This window comes from Hyposmocoma kahamanoa, unplaced genomic scaffold (genome assembly GCF_003589595.1).
Source record: "Hyposmocoma kahamanoa isolate Upper Pololo Valley unplaced genomic scaffold, ASM358959v1 119, whole genome shotgun sequence".
NCBI classification, from domain to species: Eukaryota; Metazoa; Arthropoda; class Insecta; order Lepidoptera; family Cosmopterigidae; genus Hyposmocoma; species Hyposmocoma kahamanoa.
The window spans coordinates 583,468-608,598 of record NW_020653409.1 but is presented as its reverse complement, the minus strand read 5'-3'; the positions used below and the strand labels follow the sequence as shown (position 1 = coordinate 608,598).

At 36.4% G+C, this 25,131-nt stretch overlaps 1 protein-coding gene and 1 long non-coding RNA gene across 2 annotated transcripts in view; both read left to right on the top strand.

The window, feature by feature from the left end:
- Positions 1-3,551, top strand: part of LOC113240029 — a 33,320-nt gene extending 29,769 nt beyond the window's left edge. The window contains exons 3-4 of the long non-coding RNA XR_003311230.1: positions 2,528-2,645; positions 2,949-3,551. This is a non-coding gene — a long non-coding RNA (uncharacterized LOC113240029). The remainder of the gene's footprint in view (positions 1-2,527; positions 2,646-2,948) is intronic.
- A 5,253-nt stretch (positions 3,552-8,804) lies between these two features.
- On the top strand, positions 8,805-24,412 carry LOC113239983 (protein ecdysoneless homolog). The gene is made up of 4 exons (XM_026477173.1): positions 8,805-9,046; positions 20,479-21,473; positions 21,842-21,974; positions 24,280-24,412. Exons 1-4 carry the CDS (start codon positions 9,033-9,035, stop codon positions 24,410-24,412), a joined length of 1,275 nt encoding a protein of 424 aa, XP_026332958.1. The 5' UTR covers positions 8,805-9,032.
- Positions 24,413-25,131: the final 719 nt, after the last annotated feature.

Here is a 25,131-nt window from a genome sequence, read left to right as displayed (position 1 = left end):
TTATTCTTTTAAATATACACAGGCCTTGGGACTTCGTAATATTGTAATTATGAATGTGGAGCAATGGGCGGCTACGATCAGACACTGGCGCGCAGCTCGGTGAAAATTTTAATCACTGTCAATGCAATCGTCTTGTAACATTTTCCATTCCTCTTTCGATACGTTCATATACAACATCAAAGAGACCAGTAAATTGAGCCATCTGTACGAGCAAATTTTGAGTTACAACATTAGGAATTAGGATACCAAATTTGAAGAACCGGCTTTCGTCTCGGACTACTTATTCGTGTCCTCAGAGAACCTTTAAGAGCAGCGATGCAAACGCGATGCAAACACGACACCATCGATACAGATGCGCGATTGCATTACTATACTTGGGATTTATAGGCGATTGCATCGATGCAGTCGCGCGTTTGCATCGATGCAATCGCCTATAATTCTGAGCTGTAGCGATGCAATCGCGCGTTTCATGAACGCGCGTTTGTATCGCTGCTAAAAGTGGCATGCATAAACCACTCTTAGTTCCTGTAGTCCAAGTGCCATTTGTTTCTATAAAATGATTCGTGACAATTTATTGGGCCATACTCGTTTCCCCATTTATGTAATGTACTCGTATAAAAATATTGCACAGGTCTTATATGTATGACTTTACGAATGTTTTATGAATAAAGTTAATATTGGACATATTTAGAGGAACGCTACAAAAGGTTGAATAATGACAACAACGTCCATATGAACCGCTGGCCACAAATACAAGAACGTGTATTTTGAAAAAAGATTGACGTCAATCGTTCTTAGAGTTCGATTAAACGTTCTGGTATATGTGGCTAATGGTTTACAATGAACGTTATTGTCATAATTAAATTTTTTTAGAGCCGACGTAGAAGCTTAAAAAGCATATTGTTGCATTTGTATCGAGTTGAATAGATTCAAACGCGTGTAAACATCGCATTGCAAGTAAGAAGCTTATATACTCCACTGGAGTTTACACTTAGGGTCGTATTCTAGAACTCTACTCAATGCTCAAGTCAGGATTGCACTGGCAACACAAGCACTGGAAATACGACCCTAATGGCAGGGACTTGAGTATGATATCAAGTGCTTTAAACCATACTCAAATCCTGACTTGAGCATTGAGTTCAGTTCTAGAATACGACCCTTAGAATTTCATGTAGTTGCTACATTTCAAGAACTAACTGAAATTAATAAACAAAAGAACTATTTCTTATCAAAATGCGCAATACATTGCCACGACCACAGCGATGACGCGCGACTACAACGATGACACGCGTTTACTGCCCCATTGAATTTGTGAACGTGTGCAAGGGTTTACTCGCTGCGACTGCATCGCGTTATAAGCGCGTCATATGCGCGTCGTCGGTATAAAATAATCGTACGTATAAAATACGCCATGTACATACGTAAGCTCTTAGCGTTCTGCTAAATACGTCTTGCAGTGTATATTCTATTCTTGGCGACTAAATTACTGAGTGAAACTACAGGCAGATGAGACTTGTCAACTTGTAGAAATATAAAAAAACAGCAGACCGAACGCGTTAGGAAAAAAAACCATGTTCCGTGCCAAATGTATATAATATTCATATCTTAAATTTATAAATGATTAAATACACAGTAGGTACACAATTAAACGCAGTTGTGTAACCAACCAAACAGGGTAGTGCGTAAAGCGTCGGGGCAAGCCGTAAATGATAACGACCTACCTAATTGAGGCGGTTGTTCAAATGGCGAATTGCCTTCTCGCATCGACAATAATGTTTCAAAATAATTTGCACGCTTGTTTCTGCTACTTGTAATTAAACATTACTGTATTTTAAATAATGATACCAAAGTACATCAAATTAAAACAATATTCTCGTCGGAAAATGTGGATTGCTATTGTTGCATCGTCTGTTTCAATAATTCTTACCACAGTACGGCTTTTTATTCTTCTTCAGATATTTCAGAAAGGTTTCACGCTTTATGATTACAGTTTAACAGCCAACATTCCTTACACAATCAAAATGTAGATAATACAGAGTCGAAAGGAATATGAAAAGTCTTAAACACAGAAAATTCATTAAATTGAAATTAAATTAGGTTTATAATATATGTACAATTTACAGTCCATTTTCTTAGTAAACATTTACAAATTAATCTTATTCTATTGTTAGTATAAAATTATAGGTAATAAAATAAATGAAACGAAAATACAATTAATGAAAGGCCAGATGACTACATGATACTTGCTAAGATCACCAAGCTTCCAGGATGTGAAGTTCGGTGAACCTAGCAATCAAAACAGAATCCAACCTATCCCCTATCATTTTAAGAACTCTGTTTGACTTAATTAGATACCGATACAAGTATAAATAATAAAAGCTAAATGAGTTCTAACGGTTATCTTGTAAATTGAAAAAAGAAACATTTTCTAGATTCTTCTATTTTTCTAAACATTCTATTTTCAAACAACAACATGCCCCAATTGTTGCACACGCATTGATACAAACATGAAACGTTTTGCCCGCAGCAAGTGACGGCGAAAGTCCTCTTCGGCAGCGTTACGACGATCAATGACCTCAGCTACAAGCGCCAGGAGAAGGCCGAACGGGAGGTGCGACGGACGCACTAGCTCCAACTAGCGACAGGTATAATTACTACTACCTGTCTACGCCAGTACCGTTCGCGTTATTCAACTGTTAGCCAGTCAGCGTGCTACGTAGTTTGTAAATAATTTCAGAGGTGGCGTTCTATACGTTTTTAGTTAACTACAGTACAACTTAGTGCCATAGCAATTGGATAGATGGCAGTATGAACATTTGAATTTACTCGAAATATCAGAATGCTTTTTTAAAAATTATTAAGTTTAATAATTACTTTATCGATTAAAATAAAGATTTTTCATAATAATTTCTTTTAACCTTAATTCCGTTTTGTTTACTTTGTTGCAGACAACGAAAATGTGATAAGAAATTTATGGAAGCCGAAGGAGTGATCTCGGAAGACAGAATAATGTTAAAAATAACTTGCATAACGTATTTTACCTAGTGTTTTACTGTTAGGTAGACTTCATGAAGTACATACTTAGATATTTTGTTGTAAAATACATTAAATTAATGTTATTATATTATATATACTAACCTTTTATTCTATTATCTAATTTTTATGTCACAAAAATATAATCTATATTTGCTTTAAAATAAGCATTTTTAATCTGGTTTCTTGATGCACGTCGTGAATGGTTTTGAGTTTATTTTTGTTTTGTTTTATAACATTTTATTATAATTAATCATAGCCTGTGATCTGTTGTAATTATTACATAGCTAGGTATATGTACTCGTTATATCTGAATACTATAATTATAGTTCTGGCATACATTTGTGCCGATTTTCTTACATTATGCCTATACGGGGTCCAATGTATTGACACGAAATTATTTACTTTATTTCTATAAATCCATATAACTATACTAATAAATACTCAATTAGAGTTAAATTAGACGTAATTTAAATTTACAATTTAGATTTTAAAAATTCGGGTTTTGAAACGAGCCAGTGTTTTAGGATCAAAAATATTTTTGTACTTTTTATTTTAAATAAAACTGTTTACACAAAATCAAATATGTTTTTTATTATAACTTAATTTAAACCTTGTACTAATAGTTTGTCTAAATATTAACTTTGTACTAAAAAAAATTGTAGATAGTATATTTATTTAAAATGCAACACAATATAAAACACAACACAAATGAATATGGATCCCTTCCATAGTCAGGCTGCGCAAAATACTTTGTATTTAATATACACTACTATCATGAGAAGCAACATGAAATATAATATACAAAATGCGGTATTTTGACCACACATTTAAAATACAAGCTAATGTGCGTTATTATTCTAAGAAATAATGGATGGTCCGCATTGACTTACAATTATATGGACGTCGGGTCCGCGCTAAAAAGTGTCCGAACTTATAGGGCGTTAAAATCGTATACAGAGCGTCATTCACGCTTTGGTCTTCGTTTGTTCGACTGACAGCGAAGCAAGCAAAATTAGACAGTACTGCGATGACATTACAATTTAAATTCAACGTTTTAGCTTTTTCGTATTCCTTTACATGTCACTACGTTTAAATAGGTTGACTTGGGACATTTTTTTCGTGGTTTTTGTATTAGACCCGTCGTCCATTTATTTGTAAGTCAATGATGGTCCGTGTGGTTTTTGACACTAGCTAACTTTAAACAAAAAAAACTTTCTTTTTTTTGAAGTTTTATAATTATCTGTGGTTGTTCTAAAAAAACAGGCGATACATTTTCAAAATTGTAATTTATAAATTACGACAAGAGTTTTTACGAAACTTATCAACATGGACTATATATAAGTGATTAAAATCTGTATTTATATTTTTAAACATTTTTCATTTATGCTTTGACACCGCACGGACCCTATGCAATGTTGCCACTAACCGGACCCCATGAAGTATTTAAAATATCAATTACAAATCGACATTGAAGTGACAATAATTTAAAGTACCTGGCTGACTGAAGAAATACATTTTTGACAGATGGCGCTACGGTAAAATAGTCGTTAAAAAACCAAAAACAAAGATCTGCAACAAGCACATAGAACATCGAGTATATAACCACAAATAGAGACGAAATGTCATTTAATTCGTTTGAAAACTATTTTGCCATACCATTACCGTGACAACAGCGCTCCGATTGACTAGCCCGAATTCGAAACAATTGACGGGTGTCGTCAATTTTTTCACTTCAAATCGCCCGGTTAACTTGAGCTTTGCTGTAATGGACGAAAATTGCAAAATTACATATTTAATATTTAATTACCGATGAAATTTGATTCTGTTTGTTTTGATTTTGTTTGAGATGTTTTTTTTCCCCACACCACCGAATGGAACAGCACGCCATTGTTAGAGATATTATCTTTAATACAAAAAATACAGAATATTTTTTGAATATACGTAGACGTACACACTGGTCAGTTGTTGGCGCTGCCTATATTTCAGTACAAACGAGAGTTGATATTTATAAGTGATGTATCACTGATGAGTTACCAGGAATGCATGACCCTTATTTCGTCTCTATTTCTGGTTATATACTCGAAGATATAGAAGCATTCGTAAGGTCCGCTATTTTGTGCCGTGTCTTAGCTGGCATAACATCTGGCACGGTTTGCTAGAAGACGTTGTTTCGAATCCAACTAGATCGAAGGAACTTTTTCTAGTTATAACAAGCTAGTGAAGTAACTTCAATATCCTATTAAATACATGATATCCTTTCCCAATAGTGGGACAAGTACCACCCAATAATGTTATGTAATTAAGCCAAGGAACACGCTAGTACCAAAATAAGGCTACGGTCACAACATGCAACAGTAATTTATCGCCACGTCACGTAGCCAGTTGATGTCCAACATAGGCTGTGACGTAATTGCGCCTTGGGACGTCTATGGTGGATATAAGTACCAGTAAAGCTCCTTGTAAAAGGTTCGCTCAGTTATTTCTGCCGCCAAGCAGTAATGAGAGCATTACTGTGTGCCTGTTTTGAAAAGCAAAGGTGCTGGTGAATTATAGGCACATGGGACATGTCAACTTATGTCTCAGGGTGACGGGTGTAGTGTCAGTGACCTTCAAATCTTTGAAAGAAAGAAAATATATTTATTTGGTCCACATTACATTAACAATAACTACTTTACAACTACAAAAATAAGGAACCAAAAAGGTCACCACTCAGCATGTGCCAGTTTGCTCACGGAGAAACAGACCGGCGCTGATATTCTGTGGCCACCACAACAGAAAGGACACCACTACAACGAACATACACTTTAACAACAGGATATACATATACATACATCAACTAACATAATATAAAATATATAGGTTTTTAAACATCACAATAAACAAACAATCATTAAAAAATGACAACTCTTACCACATATAAAAAAAATATACACTATAAAATAATATAACATAACATATGCTGGCCTAAATAAACTACACAAAAAACAGACAAAAATCAACATAAAAAAATGAAATAAAATGAAAATTAAAAACAATAATAAAACAAATCAAGAAAAACACTTCACTTAAAAAATACCCCACTCGTCGTACCTCTTTTGATTATCCATTAAATACAATTTAAAATTTCTCTTGAACATGGCAATCGTGGCATCTTTGCTATTGAAATCTTTGCTATTGAAAGTTTTGAACACCATGGCAACTGTTATAGACAGGCGATTGCTTACGGCCCACGACTTGTTCATTCCGTCACTTAATAATCATAAGAAAGGTTTCAGATTCCAAGAAGGATGACATTAAGACACCAGATTGACAGATCGACAAAAAGTGCCAATGTTGATGGCGTTTCCTATTTGCATGACTAAACCATTACGTTGAGCCAACGTCAACTTTCGAATGTATTTTGCAATAACAATAACGACTTGTTCGTCCCGTCACTGTTTTTTATGACACCATGTGACGGGACGAATAGGGCGTGCGCCTGGTCGTAAGCGACACGCTTGTACTTGACAGTTACAGTGCCACTCAGTATTTTAAATCGCAAAGATCTGCGCTCGTCACCCTGAGACATAAGTTACCAAGTCTCATGTGTTTGTAATTTCATCACCACCTTTAAAACCGAAACTCAGTAATGTTGATGAAGATGATGGTTAGATATCAATTTAAAATCTTTTTTCACATAGCAATTGAAGAGTCACCGTCCATCGTCGTATTAAGACTCGAAACGAAAGATCGTTGTCACAACATCTGACAATTTCGAGCGATTATGTTACAAACGGTGCTTCAAGACAAAATGACAAATTCGAAATTGCCTCTGCGCAGCTTTAGGGATCCGCGTGCGGCATGTTGTCGAAACTAAACACGTTAGTTTTTGTGCGTTTTAGTCAGTCTTATATCAAATTCTAAACTCGTGGTACCATGATTTCGTTTAAGTAAGGTAAACGATTATTTTATGGGTAACTGGTATACGTAATTAGAATAAGTTTCCAGAGCATAATAGTAAGATTATCATTGCCTACGTTTAACACTTACATTAAAAGTATTTTAATTGAAAAGTCATATTATTACAAAATTGAAGACTACGTGTTAGATAAAGGTGTATGGAAAGACGACATGGTTCTAGATTCCACATAAATTTCATTCAAAGTGCAGAGCAATCCCTAGAGTTTCTTGCTCGGTCTTCTCAGGTAAGTAAACACAGTGAACGAGCAATAGCTTAAAAAATGTCATTTTCAAATGTAAATTTATCTGTGGAATAAATTATTTTTACTTTTATTCTGAACTCGCATAGACGATCCTTTAGTTTTATTCAATTTTTTATTTCTTTTTATATTTTATTGATTTTATTTTATTGTGATTTTTTTTTATTTTAATAGAATTTTATACATTTTATTTGAATTTTATACATTGATTCGGTTAAATATGTAATGTATATTATGGTCCGTTGTTACTACAAATAAATTATTTTTTAAGTACATATTTTGAATTCTTAGTTCATTTATTTACAGATATACAAAAGAGCGTTAACAAAAGTAAACTTTACGTACAAGAACCCCGAACATCCGACGGTATAATCCACAGAAATCTAAATAAATAGATTAATTTACATTTCTATGGATTTATTTAGATTTCTGTATTGTAATAATAATTTTATAGCTGTCACACAGCCCGCTTGCAGTCGCACCAACAGCATCTCAGTTTTACAACTGCATGTTAATAACAATTTTGCAATTACAATGCAGTCTAAATGCAGCTCGTGTAACCATGCTCGTTCTTATACTTGGCGAGCATTCTTCAATCTACACTACCAGAAATACAGAACCCGTATGATATCTACGCCTAGCCCTTGCCGCTGGTTTTTCTCAATGTTTTTGTAGAGGTCTTTAACCGAGGCGTCAAAATGCTCCATGTCCGGTCCATAACGATTTATTCCATGAGCGATTAGACGTCTCTCAAACCGTTCAGAACACCAAACTTAGAGAGAATATTTTATTTCTTCTACAGTTTCTAGTTTCCGTTCTGCTGAAGCATGCACGACGAGAATGCAGAAGGCTCAGTTCTCATAATTTGTTTTAAAAAGAGGAAATTAAATCCAAAATACGAAAGAATCCATTTGGACGTAACTTATAATGTTTATTTTTCTTGATTTAATATTATTATTATTTTTCTTCTACCCCCTGCCATTGCTTACACTTTCTTTTTGTGTTTTCTTTGCATATTGTGGCACCTATAAAAAAACTTTATAAAATTCCTAAGATTTATTGTATCTACCACTGGGACGACCAGTGGTAGATACAAAACCAAAAAATAAATAAAGACTAAACAAATGTCGGTTTTCGTAAGAAGCAATGAAACGTGACTGTCTCTAACAGGTGGCGCTGACGGCAAAACAGCTGTTTTAACCCAGTACAAATGTCTGCAACAAGCGCATAGAGAAATCGTTAAGATCTACTGACCTGATCTGATAACTCAATTGATAAGAGCGGAAACCCTGGTATGGCAACAGACGGTGGTTGAAGTTCACTCAGATCGAAGGGATTTATCTTTGAGTCAATAATAATAACAAACTAGTGGAATATTTACAACATAGAGGTAGGTACAATAAAAAAGAAGCAACTTTTCAATGTCACACACCACGGTGTAAAAGCGTCCAAAAGTTCATTGCTGCAAAACAAGCACGCGAACGCGAGATCATCGTTCGCGCCGAGGTCTCCTAACTGTACTTTAATCTCCAGCTTCCACGTTATGTAACAGGCAGTGCTTAAGCGCCCGCCCGCCGGCCAGGTGCTATCAAAGTATCAGAAAGAGATCAAAAGTAACTAATACCGTACGTACACCATAAAGCACTCAATTACGATTAATTGACACTAAATGGACCTAATTTTGATGTTTAGGAAGCGTTCATTTTTTTAAATCGCGAGTGTTTTTCGAGCACAAGTTTACGGTGCGCTTCCAAGAGTTTAGTGTTAGATGATGAAAAGTTTTTAATTCTTTTTATCATGGAAATCTTAAGGTTAGTACTCGCATCTAATCGTATAACTTAAACGCCGGTTTGAAGTTCACCAGAAAACGTAAAATCCCGAACACTTCCGCAATCTCGTTTCAAGTTTTGTAGTCAAGGATGGGGATCCAAAATATAAGAGTTTGATATTACATCGAAACTTCAGATGGGCTTTGAAGTTACACGAATAAGAGACTGAACATTGAAGTGAAATTAAGGAACATCAACAGCGCTGTAAGTTTTCTCTAGATTTACGCAATTATTTCTCTTCACAGTCGTGAGGTACAGGGGACCAAAATTTGATGTATCAGAATTTGCTCCGCTCTCCCCTTTCCATCATCGTGGGACTAGCCGTAGCTAGCTAGCCGTAGGCTGTGGTTCCACCCCTATGTTGTGCTTATTTCAAGGCTTCTCACGAAGTGTTTCGTTTCCACGAGTGATATTCCCTGCTTGCCGACTTGTTCCCTGAACGGTATAACTTGGCCCTTTTCAAGACGACGAGTGAATAGGGGTTATGTCGGCCTTATCGTCATTTTCCATCGAGCGAGATGCAATATTTTTTTAATAAAAAGAATAATAACATAGGTTATTATATTAATGCTGAGGCATTCTCAATCTGCATAACGTCATTAATATACTAATTAATAAACTGCGTCTTAATTTTGAGTTAGACCCATTGACTTACAAATAAATGGACGACGGGTCTAATACAAAAACCACGAAAAAAATGTCCCAAGTCAACCTATTTAAACGTAGTGACATGTAAAGGAATATGAAAAAGCTAAAACGTTGAATTTAAATTGTAATGTCATCGCAGTACTGTCTAATTTTGCTTGCTTCGCTGTCAGTCGAACAAACGAAGACTAAAGCGTGAATGACGCTCTGTATACGATTTTAACGCCCTATAAGTTCGGACACTTTTTAGCGCGGACCCGACGTCCATATAATTGTAAGTCAATGGTTAGACCCTTTTTACTGACACATTACTTTAAACTTACATCCCGATACAATATAACATTTCAGATCATATCCTCAAACCTAAACTAGCCTTTTTTAACCAACTTCAAAAAAAGGAGACCCTCCGTCTTAATTCGATCGCATTTTTTTTCGTGGTGCATGTTACGCCATTACTTCGATATTCGTGAACCGATTTCAATGTTTCTTTTTTTACTGGAAAAAGGGGACCGCAGTAAAATAGGGGATGAATCCGGTTTATTGGAATTCACTCACTTTCCGTTAATCAATTTCAATAAAACTTGGCTTAGACGTAATTCTACAACCTTTCGAGGACGGTTTTTCTTTTAAATCACCAATTTACCAATATCATAAACTAGTTTGACTATCTGTCTTCTCCCAGTACTTTAGAAATTTTCGCCTCATAATCGCGATCAAACAATCGTCTATTCCTAACCCAACTACCTGACATTACTTCAGTCAAGCTGTCAACTTGACAGAATAATATATGCGCCACCGCTGTCGACGCGTTTCCGGACAACTTGACACGAAACAGGTGCGAGGAGATATTAAACTGAAAGGTTCCGTCTATTGACGAAGTGTCTATATGTATTCATTTTCATTGACTTGTAAATATAAGAAATTAAAGTACAGCAAGTAAGTAAGCAAATTATACAGTAAAACGTTAACGATATGTATTATAGTAACTAGTACCGTACTCACCCCTCTAGCAGTTGATAACCACGAGTTTTAACAAAGGCCGCGAGTTTCAACAGGTTCTATAAGTGCAGCCAGTGTTTGTTTTATACAGTCGTATACCCAAAATATGTACTTTTTTATAATATCAAGTGACGGGACGCACAAGTTGTGCGCCTGGCAAGCTACACGCCTGTCCATAATTATCACAGTGTCACTCTGAGACATAAGTTGCCAAGTCCCATGTGCCTGTAATTTCACCAGCACCCTTACCCTTCAAAACCGGAACACAGTAATGCTGAGATTACTGCCTGGTGGCAGAAATATGTAAGGTGGCAGTACTTCCCTGGACGAACACTTTAACAAGATTTTGGGAATCTGATCGGCTTGTCATGACTTTGTATTAATTTACCTATTACCTACTTGGACTGGACCTGTCGTCCAATTTAAACTTAGGCAGTGACATTGAATCCATGGCCAAAAATGCAGCGTTGAAGCTTGGCATCCTCTCTAGGGTGGGGCGTTACTTCACACCAGGACATTTGCTTCAACTGTACCAAGCACAAGTTCGGTCATGTATGGAGATACTACCTATGGGATGGCTCTGCTACATACCAACTGGCCACTTTGGATTCAATAGACAAGCCAAGAGGCTTGTAGGTGACACGGATTTAGTAGAGGCGAAGCTGCGTAGCCTTGTACACCGTCGTAAAGTTGCCTGCTTATCGGTATTCTACAGGATATATCACGGAGAGTGTGAGATGGAAATGCAATTCCATTTTTGTCGCATTTAATTCCGTCTTCCCCTCCCATCCATCATCGTGGGAGTACATATAGACTTCCAAAGAATATTTTAATGGAATTCATTCGGAATTCCAAAGATTCGCACGAAACATTTCGCTTCCTTATTTATATGGTGGACGGCAAAGGAATGGAATTCCCTGCCTGCAGACTTCTTCCCCGAACGATGTAACTTGGGCCTTTTCAAGGCGAGAGTGAATAGGCACTATTTAAGTGTGCATGGTACATCGTCGACCTCATTGTCGCTTTTCATCAGGTGAGATGGAGGTCAAATGCGCACTTATTTACTTATAAAAAAAAAAGAATTATTCGCAATTCGCAACCCCAGACACTCCATACGACAGTCGAAAGTTATTTACCTACTACTACTACTACATACAGCAATCTATCTACACACGCGCTAATGTGTGCGTGAAGTGGCAGGGTTACCCACCACTTTGTTGTACTATTACGGTACGTGGTCAGCACAATTCACGACCATTATAAATAGGTACAATGATGTTTGATAATTAACGTACAAGTTTCGTAATGAATAAATGAAAACTATTTTCAAATATCAAAGCCCTCTTAACGCGACAGCCTTGTTGCCATTCAGTCAACGTGACCTTTAATGTGCGGGTGGTGCATGGTGTGGTATCTAAAGCCAGAGAGGGGCGGAGAGTGTCCATTCTCGTTACTTTATTGTTCTCTGCTTTTGGTGTAAAGAAGCGACATCTGCAAAATGACAACTTTTTAAGAGAGAAGCTTAAAGATTTTATGATAACTTTTTTATGCTTAAATAGGGAGATTTCACATATACATAATTTGTTGCTTTTATTATACCAATTAAATATCAACAGATCCCTGAAAAGAAAGCATAACACGTGCGTACATGATGACATAGTGTTATATAAAAAGCTCGGGATATCCTTGTTTACCTTCTCAGAAACTCGGCGAACTCGTCAATAAGTTTATCTCACATATTGGTACACATTATACAACTATTAGCTTGAGCCAGATGGAATAACGACGCCGTTTGAAGAAAGTGCTAGAAATTCCTTAGACATGTTTAGATTTTAACTTTGGAATGCAACGTGTTACGTAGATTAATAAGTAAATGACGCTTTGTATGCTTTTATGAGTTGCTAGAACGTGTTTGTATGATTACGTATGATATTATAAGAAAGACGTACCTACATAGAATAGTCACAATAGAACTACTAATTTAAAAAATCATTCATCTTATCTCAGATCGTTGCGATTTAAAGCTCTGAGTGGCACTGCAACTGCTATAGATAGGAATGTCGCTTACCACTTGATATAATAAAAAAAAAACACATCTTATTCGTACTTTTTTATTTAAAAGTATTTGTGTTATATACAAACGTATACAGATTTGTTTATTTTTAAATAATCTTTAATTTTCTCACACCGTCGCAATAACATATAATTGGTATATCACTTGGAAATTTACAGAATTTATTTCAACTGTCACACGTAGCAGCTAATATAGATGTTTAAAAGATTCGCAAATTTTTATTTGCGAATTTCTGAATGCGTTAAAACTTGTTCCTCGATTCTAAAGTTTTGGGTTATTTAAAAACATCTCTACATTGCGGTCTTTAACCCAAAGATCTTATATAAACCAAGTTTATCCTCTGATCGTAGACCTCATTCCGTTTTTTACGTTTAAATACAGTAAATAATTTAATCTTGCAACACAATTAAAGCCTTGTTACAGATTTGCTCTAACGCGCCATGAAATAGGATTGCGGAGACATCAAAATTGTAATTTAAAATGTCTGACCGATACACACTTTTTTATTGGCTGTTGTAATTTAAAATAAATAACTGTACTAATTTAATCTTCGACAGTTGAAAGTCGGTATTGTAGTTCTACTATTCAAGCGACTTACATTTTTAGAAAATCTTTTCACCATAATTTCGAAATAATCTAACAGTTATTCAAATGTGTGGTAGTGGTAATCGAAATAACTATTATTATTTTTCTTTCGTGTTTAATATGAACACTTGCGGAGACTGACAAACAGCTATTTAGTAGCAGTAGAGCTCCTTGTAAGTTCGACCAGTAAAGTGCTGCCACCTTATAATGTGAGCTTTGCTGTGTCCTGGTTTTAAAGGGTAAGGGTGCTGGTGAAATTACAGGCACATGGGACTTGTCAACTTACGTCTCAGGGTTATGGCGCGGTAGCAGTGCCCCTCAGATTTTTGGCATTTAAAGCTCTGAGTGACACTGCAACTGATATAGACCGGCGAGTCGTTTATCACCAGGTGCACGACTTGTTCGTCCCGTTACTTGATATCATAAAAAAAAATATGCTGAGAAAAGATAAGAGCTTTTATGCGAATAACATACGATTCGCACGAAGCCTTACGCGTCCACATTTGTATTGCGAATGGATATGGAGTGGTATTGGCCATGTGTGTAATTATATATACATATGGCCTTGCCTGCAAACTTATTCCCTGAACTCTATAACTTGGGCGTTTCCAAGGCGAGAGTAAATAGGCGTTATTAAATGTGCATGCTCCATCGTCAAAATCATCTTCATTTTCGTCAAGTGATGATATATGGAAGTCAAATGCACACATTATCTTATCATAAAAAATAGTACACTATTAATCGCACACACGCTTTCACACTACAGGACTCGTCCGTGGTAACGCAGACGCGTCCGGACCTGTGTATGAGGAACAATGGGCGGGGCCAAGGCGCGGCTGTTGTCATTCTATAATTGGTTATTCATTTAATGAAAAGAGCGGACCGGTCGTCAGCTGTGCGAGGAAATCTGTAGAATCATAAACTGTGTGTGTCTTTAGTCATCCAAGTAGATCTTAGTTCATAAATATGTATGAGTGTATAAATGACACATGTGAAGTAGTACTATTAATGAATTTACCAAATATGATTCAAGTTATTAGACACTTTAATCAAATATAAAGGGATATTTTCCAAACCGAAGTTATTACTTAGTCAAGTAACAAAATCCCGTAAAATTTTATTAAGCAACTCGATTACCATAAAATGTACCTTGTAATTAGCTAAATTACAAACTTCGGTTTGTAAATGTTTTGCGCAATTTTAACAAAAACACGTAACTCTAGCGATTGCTTTTTGTTTTGTCGTCTATTTGGCAATTGTTGCGAATTTTTTTTAATGAATAAGACTTACAGATAAACTAATAAATTTTACACAAGTAAAAAAATTATCAGAAGTTTCCTGGTATGGTCTCGGTAGGACCAGGACCAGGTTTAAAGTTTGAGCACTCCCACATCCATTTTTTTTTTTTCAAACAGTTATTTCAATTACCATTTTAATGAACGCCTCCCGGAATGGTGCACCCCTAGCCCAGAGCTGCTGACAGATGAATAAAGCCATGGATAGGATCAATTTAGGAAAAACTTTTCTACAGGAGTCAATTTCGACACTTCAATACAGGAAGACTTGTTTGAAACCAGGCAAGGTGTGACCGTGTGGAGCGTTGTTGCGTATTTGGGGAAACTATTTAGAAATATGCATGTATTTCTAACAAACGGCTCGGGTCTTTGGTAAGCTAGAGTGAATATTAACGCTATATAGCTATTGATATTATAGCTATACGTAGTTCTATTGCGTTCTTAGATTTTGACCATTATTACACATTACAAATCAAACTACTTTTTCCATCATGGGTCCAGTAAAGAGCTTGCAGATTTGGTTTGTTTGAAAAAACAAAAGGGTATTATTTTATCTATGATATTTAGTATCTGGACGAACAAGTCGTGGGCCAGGTGGTATACGACACGCCTGTCCATAGCAGTTGCAGTGTCACTCAAAAATTTAAATTGCAAAAATCTAAGGTGCATGGCCACTGCGCCCGTCACCCCGATACATTAAGTTGTGTAATAATGCTCACCATTGAAGTCCTTCAAAAAGGAAAATTGACGTCGTCAAGGTCAAGCAAGAAGCGGTAGACACCCAAATCGACAATCACGATACCCAAAATTATTGCTAAGCCGTCACCTGTCATTACCACGTGGCAGAACAGATATTGAAAAGGACATCAGTAGATAATCGTATACGGCACACATTTTCCATAAAATATGCACAGAATAAGTCGACGTCTGCTATATGAACGTAGCACTCAAGAAAAATGCTTTTCTGTGTTGCTGTTTTACTTTTCAGTACATAAGGTATGTCATAATTGAACCTAAACACGATGATAACAGTGCTTCACTGGAAGAATTCTTTCACAAGAAGCTATACTGCTAAATGGTTTTAAACACAGTCCTTTCTAAAAAGTAATAAAACTGCAATGTACAAAACAATACAAATAGTCTTTATTGCACACAAGATCAAACAACATAATGGAAAGAGTCTATACAATAAGCGGCTTTATTGCTTAGTAGTAGTCGTCACAAAGAACACGAACGGGCGTATCAATTTGTCGACGTGACATCTATGAGTCACAGAGTAGATTAAACTTAAATGCAATTTAGTTAAAAAGTAACTATATATTATTTATTGTATACAAAAGTAAAATGAAAGCATACATGTAAGAAATAACCGTAACTTAAACGTACTAGAAATGGGGTCAGGTGATTTGGAAAATCTCTAACAACTTTTTAAACTTCTGTGCACTTATTTAAGTGATAACCATAAACGTGACAAAGCTCGGACCAAAATTTTATCTTTCAAATCATCTGTTTGACTAGTATCAAAATCAAGTCCGTATAATGTTGTTGTGTTGTTACAAAGTGTTATAATATATTATGTAGGCTTAGAATTATAACGCATAGAATGATAGTTTCATATCAAATGAACTGTCACAAGTGAGGCAAAAATCAAATTCATGTGGCTAGTTTTAGTAGTAGGTTAATTTTCGGTTGTAGTGAATATTTATATAAAAATACAAGTTGAAACGCGTTACTGCCTTGTGGAATGTGATGTTAGTATCTACTTTATGTTTGTCTGACGTATTTTTACACTCATTTTTAGCCAAAATTGTTGATCTGTTCGCGGTGCAAGTTGACCTTGAGCACTGACGGCCCAACCGCTCGTGTAGGCCCATTAGGAGCGCTTCAATTTGCCTCACTTAGCGTGTGCGGACTAGGTTCGTATGCGTTGTTATTCTAAGGTATGTAGGTTTATTATGTATATACATTAAGTATATTTACATTATATTATTTATTTGATTGTTTTTATGATACCGCGTGACAGGAGGCCAAGTCGCGTGCCTGGTGGTAAACTACATGCCTGTCCATAACAGTTGCAGTGGCACTCAGAGTTTTAAATCGCAAAAATGGCACTACCACTGCTCCTATCACCCTGAGACATAGGTTGACAAGTCCAATGTGCATGTAATTTCACCAGCACCCTTACCCTTCAAAATCGGAATGCAGTAATGTTCACATTACTGCTTGGCGGCAGAAATAGGTAAGGTGGCAGCACTTCCTTGGACGAACGCTTTCACAAGGAGACTCTTTACTACTACAAAAAATTGACACCATATAATTAACAATTACCCGTAGTGTTCTTCTTGTTCAAGTGTGTAATAAATATATAAATAAAAAACGCGACTGTTAAGTGTAGAGAGCTGCTTGAAATTTATTTTACCAATTCCCAATAAAAAGAAGAAAACTTGAGCTGATTATTTGGAGGCAAGGCACAAAAGATCTCAGACTTTTTCCGTCCTTTAAGCAAAAGATAGACTTTTTTTGACAGAAGAGAGATCTTATACACTGGCATAGGTTTACGTACATTCAGCCTAGTTTAAAATTTATCCTAAATATTAATTAAAACTAACAAAAATACAGAATGTTTAACAGTGGCGATTAACAATTTTATCAGGTTCTTGAATGACCGCTGATAGAAGTTGGTGGTTCAATTCCCTGTAGTAGCATGTACCAATGACTTTAGTTTTAGTTACAAACATTAGTGAATACTAAGTAGCGACACTTCTCGCTAACGGCGACGAAAAACATTGCAGTTAAATGTGCTTGCCGAAGACGGTTTACAACCCTTAAAAAGTGTTATTATTATTATTATTTTTTAACTAATTGCGCATTTGACTTCCATCTCACCTGACGGAAAGTGAGGATGAAGTCAACGATGGAGCATGCTTACCTAAACAATGCCTAATCATTCTCGCCGTAAAAAGACTCAAGTTATATCTTTCTGGGAACAAGTCTGCAGGCAGAGAATTCCACTCCATAACCGTTCGCCATATAAATGTGGAAGCAAAACGCTTTGTGCCAATCATTGAAATATCCACAACATAGGGATGGAATCCCATCCATCGTCTGATCCCCCGATGATGATGGAGAAGGCCGGTGTTCAAGGCTCTGCAGCTTCACTTCTACTAATTCCCAGTCACCTCTAAAGCCCCTTGACACGCTTTTCAAGTGAATTCAAGGTGGCTTGTTGGTATTTAGCAGAACCATCCTATAGGTGGCAGCAGTACTCCATACACGACCTGACTTGTGTTTGGTACAACTAAAACAACTGTTCCGGTAGTGTCGCTATCTACCGACCCGAGAGATAGGGTTTTCCGGAGAGACTAGTGGCTCGACGGCAAGGCCAGGGTACAGCGGGCGTCCGCGCCAAACCCTCCGCCAGTGATACGCCTTTGCCTACCAGGACTTGGGAATGGACTCGCTGGGGTTTGCGGTTAGCTGTAGAGACGGACATGCTTGTCTGCCCCGGTTGGGTATGGCCGGGGCGTCTGACTCGTGAGCAGCTAGCGCGTCTTAGTAGCGGTCTAGTTGAGGGCCTTAAGCGAGGAGACGCGCGGGACACGTGAGTTGCCCTTTAAGTCGGTGGCTATGTCCGGACATTGTCGCAGGACACTGCAACTGCACTAGCCCGGAGAGCTAGTAGAGGATAAGCTAGATATCCCCCGGTCCCTCCAGCCGCTTAGATTATTGGGAACTGGAGAGACGTCGCTTTTCGACATCGGGAAGCGAGCGTGGCTTACAGCTTCGCCACCAATGATAAAATTTGGTAGTGGACTCAGAGTCGACGGCTTAGCGGTGGCAACCGCTAGTTGTGCAATGCGCAACGGGAAGTGAGCGTGCCTACAGCAGTCAGTACCTATCTGGAAAATAGAGAGGGTACGTGCACCCGGCGTAGCTCACCCTAGGCACTAGCCTCTCGAAGAACCGGATGAAGTCAAGTGACAGAGGTCTGTGACAACCCTGTACACTGGCTGGTCTGGCGCAGAACCTGAATTTATAAGGTGCGCGCATAGTTTGTAGTGCCCTTCTCGTATACCATCAGGGTCGGTGGGGAGGGTCACTACAAAACTAATGTAGAAAGATATGGGGGCTGTTCCAGAGCGAAGTAACTCCTCACCCTGGAAAGGATGCCAAGCTTCCTGGCTGCATTTTTGGCCATGGATTATATGTAACTGTAAAATGGAGTCCGTTGTAAAGTCTCCAACGACCAATAAAATGCAATCTCTCTTTTGTAATGACTCGTCTCTGGCAGTGATACGTACTGATGATGATAAAGAATCTTGTCAAGATTTCAAGATTAGCTTTTACGGTTACCTAAAATGTATTTATGCAGAACTCAACTTACAACACAGAGATAAATGTTTCCTGTATCCACACAAATAACTTATATAACACAAATAACATACTCAAGTTAGAGAAAGCTACTTTCATTTTCTTTACTTGTAACAAGTGACAATTAAATAGCGTTCGTTAAAAGAATTTAAACTTTATTATGTGATCTTAATCCGTTACAGTCTATAAATTACAGGTTTGCCTAAGTTTAGTTTCATTTTTTTATAAATCCACTGCTAGAAATAAGAGAAGAGACTTTAAATAAAGTACATTGCTGAAAAACTTAATGAAAAAAGACCGATTTCAAAACTTTGCTTATTCGCTTTCACTATGTTCGTTGCCGCAGCGTCTTCGACAATTATATAGATTTTAAGGCTTTCGTGGTTATTTATTAAATGATTAACACTTATTTCAGGTTTCTTGCCACGGTATGACCTCTTTTTATTCTGTTTCTTACCGTGGTAAGAAACCTGAAATGTGTGTGTTCTGTTGCCGGATCCGCTGAAAATCAGCGTCGTAGCACTATAAGTGAGACGACAATAAGCTGAGTGGGTCACGGTTTCCTTGTCAGCGCAACACACACGCGTTATACTCTTCTATATATTTGTAGTTAGTACTATTTTTATTGTTATTATTACAAAATGCATGTGTGCTGTGTTGTCTACTTAAGGAATAAATGTTTTCTATTCTATTCTATTCTAAAATGTACTATGTCCCGAGAACAACTAATCTTGCACATAGATCTTTGTTCTACGGATGAGTCGATATGAGCCTACTGCAGAAGAGTTAATCATATCTGTGATTTCCATCATCAGACCAACTTTTGGCCATCATCGTAACATTTCATTTTCATTAGAATTGCATACAATATGTGCCAAGTTGTATTAAAATCAGTTGTCGGAAAGTGTGTGAAATTCAATAAACCAGATTCATTCCCTAATTTGCCATTCTTACTGGCAGAATATTTTCTTTAAATATAAATGGGGCCACTCTGAAGTACCCCCTTTCCAAAGAATCATCGAAATTGGTTCTCAAATTCCGAAGTAATCGCGAAACATATACACAAAAACAATACAATCGAATTAAGATCCACCTCCTTTTTGAAGGCTGTATAAAAATCTTATAAAATAGTATTTTCGCCGTGCCAAGGGTTTGCGTGTGAGCGTTGGATGAGGAGCTTCACGCTCAATTCCCAGTAGGAACGATTTGGGAAACTAAGTTTTTTTAAATTGGTACTAGTCTATGTGTTTGGGTAGTGAATTTGTAGGGTCTAGGCTCTAGTACTCATAGTAAAGGGCTCTCGTTTGAGACCGGTGAATTAGTGAGGATGTCCGGAACATTATTATCGTGTCCTGCTACTCTGAATATATTGGTGATATTTTAATTTGACTTTCAATACTCAAAATTCAATGTAATGTAAAATAAACTGGAGTTTTGTATTTCAGATACAAATATATCTTCGTTCTACTCCTAGTACACATAAAAAAAGTCCACAACGAATCTTTACCTACAACAACGAAACCTACAAACGAAAGCACAAATTGTCCTTTTACAAAAATCATTGAAGACATATTTAAAATTCACAACAAAACTTCACAAAATGGAGTCTATTTAGAGGACCGAGAACGAGCCAAATTATTTTTAGATTCCATAGCCAATGTCACTGCAAGCTCGAATAGATCAAATCATGAAGATTTGGTGAACAATATAATAGCTTCAATTAATAGAATTAAGAACAATATTACCGAGAATGAAGATTCAAAATTAAACGAAGCTATCATACTTAATGTTTCCAACGATAGTACGAAAAACATTTCTTCTAGACGTGAAAACATAGAAAATCAGGATGAAGAAGGGACAATAAATGACATTGAAGGAAATGTAAATAAAAGTAAACCACATAAGGACATTCCTAAAGAACCAGTGCATAATGATGAAATAGATAAAACAAATTCAACGGAAAAAACAATGTACGTCGAAATTCTAACCATAGAACCAAATAACACAAGCACTAACAACACGTCAAACAATATTATTGAAGTCCTAAAACATCTAATGCCTATGTTCAACACAACATTAAACAAAGAACTACATAACATAACAATAATCGAAAGAAATCACAATAAGAACCATTCATTTTCAGCTAGTAAAAATATTTCAACTATAGTTGTAACTTTCTGTGATAACGAAAACTTTACAAAAGCAAATGTGACGTTTGATTCTAAAGAAACTATTTTGAAAGTTCCTGACAATGAAACTGAAAGTGATTATTATTTTGATAACACATCAACTTTAGATGATGGTGATGACAGCTATGATGATTTGAGAGCTGAGAATTTGACTATTGGAGAGAAGGAAGATATTTTGGAGGCAGCTGAGTATGGAATGCAAAAAATGCATGAGTTGTATAGCGTTTTGGAACCAAAGCTATATTCTATGGGTAAGTTAACGTACTTCCTTTTGACTATCATAGGTAGCTGAAGTAGCCAACGGCTCAATTTCAAATTTTATTTATGCATAACAACTATCTCCATAGCGCAAATGACATTGATTTTAGTTTTGTAACATTTATATCAAATTGGGAAGAAAACTAAATTATGACAATAAAGGTCATCAACGCAAAAAGCTGTCAATGTCATTGTGATAAGCATCGTCTCATTTGAATGAAAAATTTAAGATGATATTCGACATTTGGTTCGTCGAAACACTGCACCGCACAAAACTGAGGCCACTCCAAATTTCTTGAAATTGTATTTTTTTGTTCTTTCATGTACGATGTGCGTTTTATTTCTGTCCTGCTACCCCTAGGCATGTGGCTCGATGATACCAACCCCGCTCGCTACGTGGCAGCTTTCAACGCACCTTCGGAAGACGCAACTCGCTACGCCAAGTATGGATACGCATCCCTGCAGGCTGCTACCAAGTTGAAAGAGCTTACCAGGTAAGGCATCAAACATTCAAACAGATGTTTCTCTATCGGTAACAAAAGGACATTAACTTCAACGATGTCAAAATTTAACAGCTTGATATGATTTTATTCTTTGAATGAGTTTAGTATAAGCATGTGGTACCAATCAATTCATGCTAATTAACTTTAGTACATATTTAAAACTGTAGATAGCGACACGAATAAAATATAACGTATTGAATCTCGAAAATTTATAATAAAAAAAATTATAAAAAAGTAAAATACGACTGAGTGGTAAATAAGAAGTATAAAATATAAAAATGATATGCAAAGCTATTTAAACAACATTTTAGAAATATTTCATCAATTCATTTAAAGTTGGTAAAAACAGTAAAAAGTCGTTGAAAAAATATCAAGTTGAAGATTTCCAAATGGTGTACATTTCAATTGATTAGTTCGCAATAAATTGCTTAGATGGAATTTCTTTGAATTTATTCTCAAAGTAAACAACGTTCTAGCACATGTCTAGCACTGACTTTTACTGCAACATATTAAAAATACAGACTCAGCTTCCTTGCGATTTTATTATATGTCATACATATAATTAACGCCGACAAAAATGTAATAATAGCTGCCATCTGTTGGCCTTTTCGAATATTATTACAATCGCATCGCGGATTTACTTGGCACCATCTATCGTCCGAATAAGCGAAGTTATGTTTGCGACAATTCTTTGCCTGAGATTGGGTATCTGTACTAGTATAGTATTATTATCTGTAGTTTAAGTTTGCATGACATTGTCATAAACGCCTTTTAAAGCAAAAAAAAAATACAATCCGGCATGGTTTGCGTAGAAATTTTCACAACAACACAGGAATTACCCAAGTGAAGGATATAAATCTATTTGTCCACAAAAGAGTTGGTAATTGCGAAGTTCACATTAAATGAAACATTTAATTCTTAACTAAAATCTAATCTAAAGCAATAAAAGACTCAACAACAAAATGATACTAAATTTAACCACCCAGAAATATTTATGTCAAAGTACACTTACGGGCAACGTTAAGCAAAAATTTCGTAATAAAATACTTGTGGTCCGAATAAGGCGATTACCATGAGAGTCTCGAAAATGTAAGGATATTTTAAATGTTTCTCTTTAGCATCCTAATCCTTTACACTTTAGACCTTATATCAACATTTCATAAACATGTCTAGACAACCAGTTTAGGTTAGATTTTTTATTCAAAATCGTCGTATATTATCAAAGTGGGATGTGCAAGGTTGCGGTGTAACATTTAAAAATGCATATTGATCTATAATTAGGTCTGTCTTGATTCCGACATTAACGTTTTAGAATGATTAATGCGGTTAACATCCTTTTAGAACATTTTTTTTTAAATTGAATGTTCACGCAAATTAATTTAAAAGTCGTTAGTTTTACGTTATCTTTTTTTACTTTACAACTGTAAATACCACATGACCGGATGAATCTTTACGAAGTGTCTTTAAAAGATAAGTTTAAAAACATTAACATTCGCTAGCGTCACAGTACATTTATGAAAATGTAATTTACGTTAAGAAGAGTAGTACCTATTTTTTTTTTAATGAAAAATAGTGACTGACATAACATTCATACGAGGAATAAAAATAAAATAACTGTGCTTGATAGTCGTCTTCACAAAGTCAATTCATTAACGGCCAATATTTAATAAACGCTTCTATAAAAAGATTCCGGTTGATAAAACTATAGTGAAACAAAAACTTTATAACCTTTAGGTTATTATTATACAGCTCTGGCATACTTGGATGACAAAAATCCGTGGTAGCGATCTGTTTAGCTCTTGCAGTTTCGATGTTTGAAATAAATATTGTTAATGATCTCAGGGGAATCTGCTGTAGAGTATAATCAATAAGACGATTTCAAGTGTAACTTGCTTGACTATGAGATAAGGATTATTTGAGTTTAAGGGTCTTATTCCAGAACTCTACTCAATACTCAAGTCAGGATTTGAGCAGACTTGAGTATGATTTCAAGCACCGGAAATACGACCCTAATAAAAATAAAAAATAAAATAAAATAAAAATCTTTTATTTCGAACCACAGTAATCCATATAAATTAGTAGGTTAGTAACATAACAACTTATAACTATGTTAGTTATTAGGGTTAGTACAATTACATAACTAAAATTAATAAAATTAAAAATAAAATAAGACGGACCCGGCTCTCCAAGCGGCTCACCGATTCGCACGCAGTACATGCAATTCGGTGAACCTCTGGAAAACTGCTGCATCCATCCTCTTTGCAATTAGCTTTAGGATCTTGTTATTGCTTCCCAGCACCCTTTGTACCACCGCTGCAGACATTTTGCGCATGATGGCACAAAAATCCTTAACAGCAGCATCCGCAAACATGCCAGATGCGCTGCAGAAACGTGGAAGCCTCAACAAGACCCTAATGGCAAGGACTTGAGTATGATTTTCAGTGCTCACTGCAATACTCAAGGCCTGACTTGAGTATTGAGTAGAGTTCTGGAATACGACCCTAAGTAATATATTACGTATTACGTATCGACGATTATTTATTTCCAAAAATTAAGAACCAGTTACGCGGTCAATGATTTTCATTCGGTTTACGACAGTAACACGAGGTCCTTGTGAAAGAGTTCGTCCAGGGTACTGCAAAGTACTGCCACATTAACTATTTCTGCCGCCAAGCAGTAAAGTCCGCATTACTGTGTTTCGGTTTTAAAGGGTAAGGGTGTTGGTGAAATTACAACCTCATGAGGCTTGTCAAGCTATGTCTCATGGTGACGGGCGCAGTGGCATTGCCCTTCAGGTCTTGGCGATTTAAAGCTTTGAGTGGCACTGCAACTGTTATGTACAGGTGTGTAGCTTACCATAAATTGCACGACTTGTTCGTCCCGTCACTTGATATTACAAAAAAAATCACATCTATGCCAAAACTTAAAAATTGCCTAGCGGTTTACCCGTTACTTAGCGGTCAACCCCCATAACTCATGTCGTATAGTCTAGGGTCGCGTTGAAATACCTTGCCTTAATTTAACTTAAAATTGCAATGAGCTTTTTGGTAAAGAAACACATCCTGAAGAAACCTACCCATTGAAGAAGGTTCACAACCCGCACCGGGCCTGCGTGGCGGACTATGGCTTAAACTCTCGCCGAAGAGGT

Coding starts and splice junctions, on each gene's coding strand:
- LOC113239983 (XM_026477173.1), top strand. Junction 21,474..21,841: donor ACCAAAGCTATATTCTATGG/GTAAGTTAACGT, acceptor TGCTACCCCTAG/GCATGTGGCTCGATGATACC. Junction 21,975..24,279: donor AAGTTGAAAGAGCTTACCAG/GTAAGGCATCAA, acceptor ATTGCTTCCCAG/CACCCTTTGTACCACCGCTG.